This window comes from Nannobrachium achirus (genome assembly GCF_963921795.1).
Source record: "Nannobrachium achirus genome assembly, chromosome: 5".
Lineage (NCBI taxonomy): Eukaryota > Metazoa > Chordata > Actinopteri > Myctophiformes > Myctophidae > Nannobrachium > Nannobrachium achirus.
In genome coordinates, this window is record NC_137814.1 from 34,499,540 (window position 1) to 34,513,981 (window position 14,442).

At 42.1% G+C, this 14,442-nt stretch overlaps 1 protein-coding gene across 2 annotated transcripts in view; it reads left to right on the forward strand.

Annotated features, from left to right (window-relative positions):
* The first annotated feature begins 1,237 nt into the window (after positions 1-1,237).
* dspa (desmoplakin a) overlaps positions 1,238-14,442 on the forward strand; it is a 34,130-nt gene continuing 20,925 nt past the window's right edge. For both annotated transcript variants that reach the window (XM_080726883.1, XM_080726884.1), the window contains exons 1-13: positions 1,238-1,606; positions 3,064-3,148; positions 3,727-3,845; positions 5,315-5,471; positions 8,298-8,423; positions 8,649-8,708; positions 8,911-9,078; positions 10,190-10,294; positions 10,417-10,512; positions 10,693-10,818; positions 12,722-12,874; positions 13,256-13,410; positions 14,057-14,183. In XM_080726883.1, the coding sequence (XP_080583009.1) occupies positions 1,362-1,606; positions 3,064-3,148; positions 3,727-3,845; positions 5,315-5,471; positions 8,298-8,423; positions 8,649-8,708; positions 8,911-9,078; positions 10,190-10,294; positions 10,417-10,512; positions 10,693-10,818; positions 12,722-12,874; positions 13,256-13,410; positions 14,057-14,183 (1,722 nt within the window). In that variant the 5' untranslated portion in view covers positions 1,238-1,361. The remainder of the gene's footprint in view (positions 1,607-3,063; positions 3,149-3,726; positions 3,846-5,314; positions 5,472-8,297; positions 8,424-8,648; positions 8,709-8,910; positions 9,079-10,189; positions 10,295-10,416; positions 10,513-10,692; positions 10,819-12,721; positions 12,875-13,255; positions 13,411-14,056; positions 14,184-14,442) is intronic.

The window sequence follows — 14,442 nt, forward strand, 5'->3', positions numbered from 1 at the left end:
TTGTACTAAATGACAAGAAAGCATATATTTAGAACGATATGTAGCAGTGAAATACCACAAGATTTTGGAAAATGCCTACAATCAATACACTTATTTGAACACCTTGGTTACATTAAGTTCTGCATAATGCGTACTTTCTGCTTTTGGTACATTTCAATACAAATACTTTTTATACTTGTACTCAAGTAAATTTTGAATACAAGTCTTCCACTTGTATGATACTTAAGTAAAGAATGCGAGTACTTTTCCCACTACTGCCTAATAAGCATGCTAGTTTTAGTAAAATCAGACATCACAGATAGATTTATAGAGTAATAGGCTATATGGCAACTGTAAACTTAGCAGGAGTCCTCCAGGCTATGGGGGAAAGTAGCTGTTGGAAAAAGTACTCAAATGTTTTACACTTGTTTTTTTAAAAGTATCTTAAAAGTATCAATACTGCACTGTAGATGTACTCAGTTATAAGTAAAAGTCACACACACACACACACACACACACACACACACACACACACACACACACACACACACACACACACACACACATACACGGGGGGGGGGGGGGGGAGTGACAAAATTCATAGATCTAGAACACAGACTTCATAGATATAGAACACAGAATATGTACAGTACAGTACAGTGAGGTACAGTATACAGTACAGTAAAGTACAGTAAGGTAATACGCAGTTATTACTGTTGTTTGAGCACGCCCGAGTTTTTTCAAAACTTTTTTTTTCCAAAAAACATTTTTTTCCAAAACTTTTTTTTTTTCAAAAAACTTTTTTTTTTTTTTTTTTTCAAAAAACATTTTTTTTTTCATCTGACCAGCTTATATATTGACTGTGTCAATTCTTGTTTATATAGTAGGCCCTAAATGTTACTTTACGCCACACGCCAGTGGTTCTCAAAGTGGATTTCAGGGACTCTCTAGCCTAAGTTCCATTATGGGGGTCTAAATTTGCCCTTACAAGTCTGTAACCTTGACAGTGTACAAATGGGACCAAATGGACCCGTTGTCAAAGTTAAGGAGAGACCTTCAAAGTTTGAGAACCACTGCTTTCCACCACTGTCAGTGTCAGAGAACAGACAAAGGTGCAGCCTAGCAGCCTAGGAGAGGAGGAGGCGTTCCGTTCCAACAGAGAGCAAAGGTGTGGTTTCGTCTCCGTCCAAAAATCGGCCCCCTTCCGTCCTTTGACTTTCACACAGTAGTGCATTATCAGTATCTGCGCAACAGGCGACGGGGCACTGGGCAGGGTCTGTCCTCTTTGGGCAGAAGAACAACACAACACTACTTTTTCCACAGCAACAACAACAACAGTTTTTTCGGTCACTTTTGAACGGTTTATATAACAAAAGAAGAACATGAGTTTGTACGGCTCTAATTCGCGGCTGCCGACCATGGGGCAGAGGAGCAACTCGCGGCCAGATCTGGCCAGCGCAAGCTTCCGAACGAACGACGGTCCTCCGGTGTTCGTCGGCGGTGGGAACAACGGCTTCAACGAGTACGGAGGAGACGCGTACAGCTACAGTTACTCCAAGACCTCCATAGGCGGTGGGAGGCCGAAGAGCATGATGAGCATGGGTGGAGGAGACGGAGGAGGTTCAAGGTAAGGGATTCATTCTGTCTATGTGTGCACCTGAGCCACTGAGGCAGGTGGATTGTATTCGTAGTATAGGCAGTGGTGGGAAAAGTAGGCTACTTCAGTAAAATATATATAGCCTACTGCAATGTAGAAATCATTCTATTAAGAAGCTCGGAATTCAAAATGTAGCCTATTTGAGTAAAAGTACAAAAGTATTGGTATCAAAATATACGCCTACGTAAAGTAGCTACAAAAGTAGAACGTTTAGGCCTACTAAGTAGGCTACTTATTATGCACAATGTCCCATTTCACAAGCTTTCAGATGTATGAAATAGGCCTATATAAAAACATTTGTAGCCTACAAACTCACTTGAACGTGTAAATCTGCTAATTTCAAATGGCCAAAATGTATGTAGGCCTATATAGGGCTGAAGCAGTTATTTTTGTAGTAATAATCAAATCTACAAAGCATAAACTAGTAACTAACGTTCTCAAATAGCTAAATGTAGTGGAGTAAAAAGTACAGTATTTGGATCCATGATATATGTAGTGGAGTTGAAGTGAAAGTATTGGAAATTGGAAATACTCAAAAAGTAGGCCTACAAATATCTAAAAGTCAATGTAGCCTACTTAGTTACTTTACACCACTGCAGGTAGATTGTATTCGTAATATAGGCTATAGCCTATTCATATGCATTTTCTTGAAATAATGTTTGGACACTGGACGATAATAAAAATATGTGTCAAAAGGAGGGAATATGAATGTTGACATTGTTGGATATTTTGCTTTCAATTTGGAATCTCGTTCAATTCAAAATTCAAAGTCTTTTTTGTCCATATTGTGACTCACACTGTCAGTTCCTGTGTATTTCTCGTCATCATCCATCCTACGCTCTAAATGTTTCTCAATAATTTGGATCACAACAGTCCTTGAAATAAACTCCCATGTCGTGCAGATACTGTGCACAGTGCACACCCTGTTTATCATCCTCCCAGCCATCACTCTTAATGACGTTAGTCTTTCATATTATCTGGCATACTCCTACGCGGTCAGGGGCAAATGACCGACCATTCATATAAGCTGCTAATCTATCATTTATGTTGTTTATGGGCTAATTACTGCATTATTACCACAGTATTTAGCCTATCTGACAATGTTTTCTGACAAAAACCTTAGGCCCAGTGGCTCTCAAACGTTTTAATTTCAAGGACTCCCAGTCCCAGTCCCAAGTTGGGGAAAATAGTCAATGCAGTCATTGAAGCTCTTGAAAGAGGAGACCTGTTTAGAGCATTGTATGGGTCAATTTGGATGCCCCCCCCCCCCTCCCCCCCATGAAACCTGAGAGTCCTTGGACTTGGTGACCAACTGGCCTATATAACATCCTTACATTTTCACATTTATTTATTTATTTTTAAATTAAGAACAAGTGTTCTTCAATGTGATTAGACAGTGCTCATTTGTTTTCATCTGTCATGTGCAGCGTGTACAATATCCAGAACAAAGCTGCATCCCTGCAGTCCAGATGCCATGAGTACCTGCAGAGAGTGCAGCTTCTTCTGCAGAATGTAAGCATGTTGCACACACCACACACGCATGCACACACACGCACGCACACACGCACGCACGCACGCACACACGCACGCACACACACACACACACACACACACACACACACACACCTGAGTATGATTTGAGTGATGTACATTTGAGTGATTACACGCTAATTACTGCATTATTATTACTACAAATGCATTGGTACAATTATCATCAATAATTCTTTGGCTGTGTAACACAGTGCGCTTTGATGTAGTTGTCTATTTTAAACATTAAAGGTCTTTGCACATTGCTGCGTTTTTCGGGCCGAATATCGGAGTGAATTTCGGAGCGAGCAAATAAAAAAATCAACCTCACGTTATCTCAGTCACGTTTGCACACTGCCGCCCGTTTCGCGCACCACTCGGTCCCTTGCTCTCTCTATTTCTCTCTCTCTCCTTGCCCTGAAAAACGCATTTTGCAACGAAAAACGCAGCAGTGTGCAAAGACCTTTACACTACTGAGTACTGTCATGATGACTTGCAACCCAACAAATAGTATTTATTATTTATTGCCCAATGTTAAGTTCTGATTGTTTTTGCTATTCTAGGGGGGTCCATACATGGAGGTGGACAAGTTCATGGGCGTAGCTACAGAGAGCCTGGAGCAGCTCAAGAGATGTGCCATTGAGCTGGACAATATGCGTGTACCCCATGACCTCAAAATAAGGTAATACCAGAGGGTGTTGCAGGTGGTTGTGCACAAATGTATGCATTTCAACCCATTAAGACCTTGAGGCTGAGTCTACAAATGCCTTCTAAACCAGTGGTTAGATGTGCGCTTGTATATCTGCCATTTTTGAATAGCCAACGCAAAAATCTAAAATGACACAGATGCTTCCCCGGTTTTAATGGGATAATTATTGGGTTATAGGACAGCGATTCCCAAACTGTGGGCCGGTGCCCAATAGTGGGCTGTGAGGATATTGCAATTGGGTCCCTAAATAATTGGCAAAACACTACATTTTAATGATAATATAACGTTTATATGAAAAAAATCGATACTTACTTGATATAACATGCTCTGAAAATGCACACGTCCCACCTGTAGCCAGATCGGTGGGCCGCGAACTCTTTTGAGATTTCTGCATCCGGAAAATGTTTGGAACCGCTGGGGTAGAGTTATTTAGATCATTGATGCTCAACCCTTTTTAATTTCAAGAACCCAAAGCTTGATTTGCATCACTCTACAGATGCCCATTCGATAACGCTTTATCTCTGCGAGAGTGCACAGATCAAAGAGACAAAAACAAACCCCACCAGAACACTGTCTCCACTTGCTCAATAGTTGCTCAATCGTTTTATTGAGCAGGTGAAGACAGTGTGCGGGTGTTTTTTATTCTTTGATTGTGTTTTTATTTTTTGAGAATGTACAAAAGGAACTAAATGTACCTGTAAAGTTATTTTGGTTCCATTTGTTCCATTTGTACAACAGACCCTTAATGGCTCCTACCTATCTGCTTCCTACTATCAATTATTTAGCCTGGGCCCCTGCCTAGAAACCCCACCATGGACCCATGGTTGTCCCCAGACCTCATGTTGAGAACCTGTGCTCTAGATGTTAGTACTTTATAGTTGGGTGCACAGCTGCACACTTGTCCCCTATAGATTATCATCTTATCATGTTATTGTAGCTCGCTGGCCTCCTTTAAAACTGCCCTGAAAACTCACCTTTTAGGAGGCCAGAGGCAGAGGTAGTAGCCCCCCCCCCCCCCCTCTTACCTTAGCCCACCTTATATGGTGTTTTTATAACTGTGATGATTTTTTCTGTGTCCATGAATTGAATACCAAGGACATAAAAAAATACTTTTAGGCAGGGTGTTTAACTGTACTTGTACTGTACTACATGTTTGATTGTATTGACTGTACATTTTTGTCTAATAAAATCAGTCAATCAATTTTTTAGATTTCCCACAAACCAATAATATTTATGAAGTAATATCTGTATTTGTCAACATAAACATGTGTGCTTGTCAGCAGATAAATCTGCAACAGTGGAAATAAATGTCTAGAATATTTATTTCTGGATTAGTTATTATTAATTGTAAAAGTAATCGATAGAATAACCGCTAAATTCAGCCCTATTCACACATTTTAATTTTGTTTCAATTTCTTTAAATTCCTGTTCAACACCTGCAGCATAGACCAGTTCCATCAACAACTGGTTCATGTGTCGTCCCAGCCAACACGTGGCACCCTCGGCGGGGGCCAGCGGGGCTGGTCCAAAGGAAGTGGGGGCTCCGCGGACGGCGGAAGAAGCTTTACTGACGCCATTGCATGGATTACTCAGCAGAAGGTGAGGCCTTTGCATTTGGCACCATGCTACGACACGACGGTATCACCCGCCAAGGTTATTAGATAGAATGCCGTAGATAGTAATGACGGCACTGCCCAAGAACTCCCTGCAGCTCTCCCCTGTTTGACAGCACTAAGTGGTTTTGTGTGTGTGTGCGTGTGTGTGTTTATGTGTGTGCGCGCGTGCGTTTGTGACTGCGCGTGTTCCTGCTTGTTTGTTTGCGAGTAGGTGTGCAATTCTGTGTCAGCGTGTGGGCCGAGAGAGAGGTGATGCATGACACGTCTTATCAAATATTCTGACCTGCTGTAACACAAACTCGGCCTCCGGACGGACATGTTGCCAAAACATGAGCCGCCAGTTTGAAAGAGGCAGAGAACGACAGTGAGTGACATAGAGGCTAGGGATCGACCGATTATCGAAACGGGCGATAATCGAAGTCGATATTCATAACATTTATTAATATTGCAAAATATCAATATCGAAAAAAAATAGTTTACAAAAAAATCTCTATATATTTTTTATTATTTATAATTTTTTTGCATCTTGGTTACTGATTTTCACCGATTTCCTGCTGCGGGATACGCTATTCTAGTATGTGGCGACTAGATGTGAGCCTCTAGACATTTAGGATGGGAAAAATATATAAATTAATTAACCACTTTTTCAAATTGGGGGATACATTTTTTTCTTTTTTTACTTGGCAACGAGGTCTTATGCACACCTGATATAGACTTAGAGACGGGTGTGTAGGCAGGGTTCAATGTATACTTTCAATCATGCACCAGTAGCACATATGACCCGCACACCATCTTACACTTAGCCAAAACACTCCTTTTTATTTAATGATAATGCAACGTTTCGGTCAACGACCTTCTTCAGGCATTTCTTTTTTTACTTAAAATGCATATCGGTTCATAATATCGGTTATCGGCCCCTTTGATCACGACTTATCGATATCGAAATCGAACATGAAAATCCCATATCGTTCGACCCCTAATAGAGGCGAAGGGAAGTGCAGTCATTTGCAATTTTAGAGAGTACAAGAGAGAGAATGTGGTGGGGGGGGCATTGATGACAAACAAAAAGCTTGGCGTGGAGGAGAAAATGAGAAATGATGAGGTAAAGTGGTGTGAAATCTGACACTCTCCGCTGACTCGGTCGTCATGGGACACGGCGGTCTGGGTTGTTCGCTTACATGCTTGTGGGAAAACGCCCTTTCACCCCCCTCCCCCCCCCCCCCCCACACACACACACACACACACACAGACACACCCTTGAACTCTCTCTGAATTCAAACCTCACCCATTTTGCAATTGCTTCATCACAATGCTTTCTCCCTCTGTATTATCATATCCAGACCTGTTCCTGTTTCCCTTCTGTTCCACTCTTTCACTCCATGTGTTCCTGTTTTCTTTCTCTCTCACCCTTTCACTCCATGTGTTCCTGTTTTCCTTCTACTGTACCTCACTCTTTCACTCTAAACGTGTTCCTCCTGCATTCTTTCTATCTCACTCTTTCACTCAATGTGTTCCTGCTTTCTCAAAAAGTCCTCTGCCCAAAACTGGAAATGTAACACCCGGTGACCTACTTTTATCCTCATTCCTTTATTGTGTCTTTTGGTCCAGTTTAGCGACATTGTACGCATACATTAAGTCCTAGTAAAAAAGAAAGAAAACAAAAGCCTTGAAACTCAAGCTTCCTTCATTAGACATCTGCCCCACAACTGACAGTATTAACACCTGAAACAGACACAGGGTATTGTGTGTATATCTTTAAATCTGTAAAGGAAGGGAGTGGTGAGATAAACAGAGAGGCTGGATAGCAGGGATTGAGGGAATAATCAGTGGACTGGCTGTAAGGAGTGGTTTGCAGGCACTACTCTTATCAAAGCCGAGGGCTGTGAACTCTGGCGAGGGGGGAATAGTTGGAATAGTTTTCTGCTAAAGAGAAGCAGGCAGACAGGATTCATTTAACGATTATATGCTGACACCTAGAGGACAAAAGGGGTACGTTTCAGAGAAATGTGGACCAACCCTCTCAGGTTTTTGGAGCTGTGTGGAACACAAGCTCCCTATACGTGGCCGTGTGTGTGGGTCTGTCTGTCTCCGTGTCTGTCTGTCTGTAGCCTGCAGTAACCTTTTCTGACCACACATGTTAAGGGAGGGGCGCTGTTGCACACACACACACACACACACACACACACACACACACACACACACACACACACACAGCTCCACTTCGAACAGAGGTTCGATTTTTAAGATCTTAATCGCTTGTAACATAAGTATCGTGTGTAACCTGGCAGGGACGCACCTGTAGCTGACGGGTTAGTATGTCGAGTGGTTGTGCCTGCTTTCTCTGTGACCTTATTTTCCGGCCCCTGACTGTACTTTCCAAATTTCTCTAGACAATCATTTTTCGCTGTCTTAGTAGTGGCTCAGGGGGTAGAGTTGCCGTCTTAGAACACAGAGGGTTCCCAGTTCGATCCCGGGCTCCCCCATAGTTAGTGTCGAAGTGTCCTTGAGCAAGACCCTAAACCTCTAGTTGCTCCCGTTGAGCAGGTTGGTGCCTTGCATGGTTTCCTCCGCCATCGGTGTATGAATGTGTGTGTGAATGGGTGGATGTAATGCACAATCTCTGTAAAGCGCCTTGGATAAAGGCGCTATATATAAATGCACCATTTCTTTGTGCTTTCTAAATTAGTAAAAAGAATTATCTTTGCTTCCACCCACAGCACACTGTCACAAGCAAGGACCAATATGTATGCGTTACTAATACTATACACACTTTTGCTTATAATAACCTAATAAGCTGTGTCCCTTATAGCGCCTGATTGAGACGTCGCCATGGGGTGAAGACGCAGCCACCATTGAGCAGCAGATACTGAGCCACAGCAAGTACCACAGCACCCTGCAGAGGAGTGCAGAGGTGGACCGTGCCAGGGATGAAGTGGTGAGGGGCCGCCCTGCTCCTCTTTTGCATGTTTTAGAGTTAATTTAATATCTTAACTCAGACTCTCAAGTCCTCATTATTGGCTCGTTCAAAAGTTTTGTTTGTTTGGATTGTATACTGTATTTTGAGTGGAATGCAATGATCATTACATGTATATTTGACAAATATTACATTCAACCTTTAGGTTTAACGGTCCTCTTAAACCTTTACAAACCTTTTTCTTAGAACATGAGGGGTGATAAGTCCAACCTACATGCTCTGGAGCAAGAATGGGACAGTCTACAGGTAGGACTAAAAAAAACGACAACAATATACGTGTCCTCATTTATATTTTGTTCTCCTACTTGGTTCTTCATGAACCACATAAACCCTATTCTGGGCATGTCATCATAATGGGCGACTATCTGGAGAATATACTTTGTGTTATTTTACATAAGAGAAAGCATATAGGGTTTAAGTGGTTAACCGATTCTTATGTCTCCCTCAGAAAATGTCCCACAATCGTTTGGGTCAGTTGCGTGACCTCCAGGGCATCATTGAGGAGATCTCCCATGCCATCATGTGGGTCAACGATAAGGAAGAGGAGGAGCTGGTCTATGACTGGGGAGACAAGGACATCGAGCAGTACATCCCCAGGAAGCAGGAGAGCTACTCGGTAAGCAGCTCAAGGTCAAACTGACATCTTCCCTTTTTTACGGCAGTGGTTCTCTACCAGTGGGTCGGGACCCTCCGGTTGGGTCCCCAGATGATTATCTTAATGTGAAACATTGTTTTCTCACTCAACAGTAAACAAACCAACATAAAGTTTAAGTGTATCCACCTCTTTCCGCGGGAATTTACTGGAGACTGCAGACACACAAGCTCACGTCGCATCACAGATGCAGCCGTTTTGAGCTTGTAGATCACACTCGGCTGCGGCGCCGGAAGCTCCGTGCAACTTCTGCGCAATATACGATGGGATGTTGAAAAGTTGTGGATAGAGGGTATCTGCACATTTTTAAAGTGACAGTTTAAGGACTTTTTAATACCTCTAAAATGACAAATGAAATGTTGGCCAAATAGAGGCAGAAATTGTGAAAATAGCCGATCTACATGCTCACAACATGTTGTGAGCATGTAGATTTTCACAATAGAACCGTGTTATACAAAAAAACACATCAAAATCAAATTTGAATGTTTACTGCTCTGGCAAATATTCTTTGACTATTCTGCTATTCGATAAAAAAAAGTATGTAATTATTATTATTTATTTCTCTCTTCCAGTAAACAGAATACTGTTTATTCCTGCACACAATTAGGCAGTTCAGAGTCATCCATCATGACGTTGATTGGCAATGAATCAAAATAATGTTCACAAGTCGTGTTCACATAATATTAAGTGTTGACTGCTGTCCATGAATCTGTGGTTAGAGGTTTGGGACAGTTGATTAAGCTTAGGTCTAGATCTTGCACAGTCTCCTGACAGAGCTTTACAGTTCGAGTGGTAATATTTAATGGAACCAGGCTGTGTATTCCATGTATCCATCTTTGTGATGTAGCTGTAAGGACGCAACCTTGCATTGAACTTGATGTTTTGCATTGCACGGCTTGCATTTGACCTGGTTTTCGTTAAATCTGTCTCACGTGAAAGTGTGTCTGTGACCCGTTGCATGTTGCAGCTCTTTCTGTGTGATCTTGCTAAAATGGCTCGACTGGGGAGACACCACTGGTGTAGTGGACTGTAACATGTACTGTAAAATGAAAATGACTCTTACTGTTCTTTGCAGAAAATGATGAGCGAACTGGAGGAGAAGGAAAAGGAGTTAAACAAGCTGAAGGTCAAAGTGGGCGGCCTCCTGAACAACAACCATCCTGCCGCGGAGAAGATTGAGGTGAGGCTTCCAGCCTGCTGAGAGCAGATGGTGGTGACGATGTGACGATGGCTGAGCTAGAATGTTTGTCTTGTAAAGTGATCTGTTAACTTGTCCTCTGACGGTGGTGTTTGCTGCTTTAGGCCTACATGGATACCTTGCAGACTCAGTGGAGCTGGCTGCTGCAGATAACCAAGTGCATCCATGTTCATCTGAAGGAGAATGCTGCCTATTGTCAGGTAATCACACATTATGTATTGTGCACATGCACACACACACACACACACACACACACACACACACACACACACACACACACACACACACACACACACACACACACACACACACACACACACACACACACAGGAATTTCCAAGGCATTTCAGCACTAACCCTTACCTTCCATCCATTTCCAGTTCTTCAAGGAGGCCAATGAGACCAATGGTAAACTAAAGAGGGAACTTGAGAATGTCCGTAGCAACTTCAAGTGTGACAAGAACACCCCACTGGAGAACCTGGTTGAGCTCCTCAAAAACCTGGAGGTACAGTACTGTTCCACTGCACTCCTGGAGTTACTGAATGATTGCAAACATTCTATTGCATTGTAGCAGAAGATGAAAGGCAGGGTGTGGCAGTTAATCCAACCTAGGCAGGGTGCGGCAGTTAATCCAACCTATTGATTTAAAAAATAAAATAAATACATAAAATAATTGACAAACCTAACATTTTGCAACAGTGTTGAAACACTTTTGCCATGTTCATGCCACACTATTGTATGATAAATAGAGCTTAATGTGCAATGACACTTTGGTTGGGTTATGTAGTTAGTTTGTCACAATGTACTGTAACTAGTCCAGTTGGTGAGATAGCTTGCTTTGTTACTCCATTGATTAGAAGTTAACAGGCTGATCACACAAGCATAACTAATGATTTGTTCCGTAAACAGTAGTGGCGTTTCCATAAATGTAATCGAATTAGGGAAGCGAATTATCATAAATACGCATTAAGACAAAGCGAATTTAGCATGTTTCCATTTGCGGGTGTCATTCGAATTAGCGACGTCGCAAGAGTTGATCGGGCTGATTCTTTTCAGACCGAACCTGAGCACTGCACGGTCTGCACCGTCTGCACGTCTGACTGCTGTCACTTGGTCGCTGTCTAGTAGTGGGAAGAAGGGATTATCAGTCGTCATCATCATGGCCCCAAATAACTTTTAAATATATTACAATTGGCGACGAGTCTCTTACGAAATTGGCAAGAGTTCCTTACATAAAGCTATGTAAAGAATACATAAAGCTACCGATTCACCGGGAAAACCGCTGTCACGTCGCTGCACAGTGGAAGTTTCAGCGTCCTCTGGAAGGTCAGGTGGCCGATCTGCAAGCTCACAACGCGGCGCGGAGACGTGGATGCGAGCTGCTGTGCCTGTGAGCTTGTAGATTGGGCACTTCAGGCACGCTCGCCACCGGAAGGGTTCGCTCGCCACCGATGGCTTGAGGTGAAAACGGGAGGAATTTACACATGGTCCGTGTCACTCCGTGTGTAACAAACAACAGGTTTGTTTTGTGGGCTAACGCTATACCATGGACAAAGCGGCAGGGGAAATGGACCTAGAACGTCATACTTTATTCGAATGTATTGTCTGACCCGTTTCCATTCACTTTTGCGCATTTAGTTTATTCGATTAAGCCTCAAAATCCTCCTCCTCCAAGCGGATAATCTTTTTTGCAGATAATGAAAGTTTATTCGCATTTTGAAGTGTTTCCATAAAAACATTTTGCGACTAAGCTGTTAATGCGCAAAAAGTGGCTTTATGGAAACGCCACTAGTGACACCAAGCACAGCAGAGTGCACACACTCCTCATTGACTTGCAGTGTAAATCAATGAGGAGTCTATTTTTGGAACATCAATATCTAATCAGTTGAGTAACTGAGCAAGACATCTCGCCAATTGGGCTAGTTACAGTGCATTATGACAAGGTAATATCGCGTCGATTCGTTAATCTAACCCTTAATCGAAAACATAATCAGTGGAATAATTGCTAAGAATATAATCGATAGTTGCAGCCCTAATTGTAGCAGAAGATGAAAGGTCATGTTTGTGTGCAGTTGAATGTCACTTTTCCTCCAAATGGTGTGTACGGATGATAAAGTGGTCAGACTGGATTTATTCACAGACTCAGCATGTTATGCGTACCTCTCCATCCACGGAACACAGTAACTGAGAAAGAGTAAACAGAACATTCAAAAAGGTGCTGAACGATATGATTGAACCACTTAACCCCTCTTCTTCTTTCGTGTATCATCTGTTTAACAAGATGTTCTTATTACTCGCAGGGGAGTCCGCGTGGAGGCTGTCGCCTCTATACTTAGTAAACTTGACGAGTTGGCTCTGTACTTTAATAGCCATGTTTTAGAACCCTGTGTGTGGATCTTTGTTTTCAGAAAGAGAAGGAGAGAATCATGGAGAACAAGAGGCAGGTTCAAAGTCTGGTCAACAAGTCTAAGGCCATCGTCAGGCTGAAACCTCGCAATCCAGAAGAGAAGGGCACTGGCCAAGTCATAGTCCAGGCTCTGTGTGACTTCAAACAAGACCAGGTTAGATACCGTAAAGCTGTGAGAGTTAGAGAGTAGATATTATATGTACTGTAAACCCACACATCTCTCTCTCTCTCTCTCTCTCTCTCTCTCTCTCTCTCTCTCTCTCTCTCTCTCTCTCTCATACACACACACACACATTTTCTTTTTCACACATTTCTTTCTAAATGTACCATGGCTGTGCACATACTGTACCAACCTCCTTTCTCCACTATAGAGAGTTCAAGCCAGGTTTTGTGATGACCAAAGTTCAATTCCCCAATGTAGACTCAGGCACACCTTCATGCCTATTGTTTCAAGTGGAAGGTCAGGAATGTGTTTCAATGCGTCCTTTGTGTGTGTGTGTGTGTGTGTGAATTGAAATTGAATTGTGTGTTTCAGAGGGTAATCTTGAAAGGGAATGGGGGCATCCTGAAGGACAACTCCCAGCGCAGCAAGTGGCTGGTAACGGGACCCGGAGGTCTGGACATGCTGATTCCCTCTGTGTGTTTGCTCATCCCTCCTCCCAACCCACTCAGCATCGGCCTCGCCAACATGTAAGTTGCCTCTAGCAGAGGTGGAAACGACTGTGTGTCTCACTGTGTGTCTCTCAGAAATCAAAAGGCAGAATCTAGTTCGTACTGGGAATTGTCTTGGCGACTGATTTCCCCCCGCGGGATCAATAAAGGCCTATCAAGTATGATCAGGTCAAAGGAATAAAATTCACATGTCCTATCAGCAGTAAGCGTATGTATGCATATACTGTATGTGTATACATATGTGCCCATGTATTGTTTATAAACTTTATTACCGTATATGTTCTAGTTTCTTGTTTATTTCTTGTTCCCCTAAAATGGCTACTGTTAATATTGCTCAGAATTGCCCCTTGTTTGGTGACATAAGTGACAGGCAATTACACGGTGTCTTTTAGGATTATAATGTTATCAGTGTTGGGGAAGTTTGTACTTTAATTTAAAAGTAATAAGGCTTTTTTTTTTTTCATTCATCCTTTATATTTAACCAGAGAAATCCCCATTAAGATTAAAATCACTTTTAAGAGTGACCTGGCCAAGTTGTCGTTCATCAGTATGGATTTAAGTAATGTGTTAGTACCCCAACACTGAGTATGTCCTATCTTAATGATATAGGCTATCATTATTATTATTATCTTGACTTTGACTGATGATATGTGCTATTTCCCAGGAATGATCAGCTGTATGAAGCCATTATGAACATCTGGAACCAGCTCTTCATCAACATCAAGAGCCTCATCTCCTGGCAGTACTGTGTCAAAGACATCAATTACATCAACTCTCTCACTGTTTCCATGGTGAGATATATTGTATAAACATATGAAATGATATGGGTCTTCAACAGGTTGTTTCATTGGTTGTTGTTTTCCCCTGAACATTTTTAATTTTTAATACACATTAACAATTAGCAAAGATAATTTCGTAAATAAACAAACAAACAAACAATACAAATAAAATAAAAAGAACAATTATACAACGCTAATGATAGTGTTGTCAAATGAATCTGTCAGCCCGTAAGGCTGCAACTTGGAAAAACCTGTGCAAAACGTCCACGCC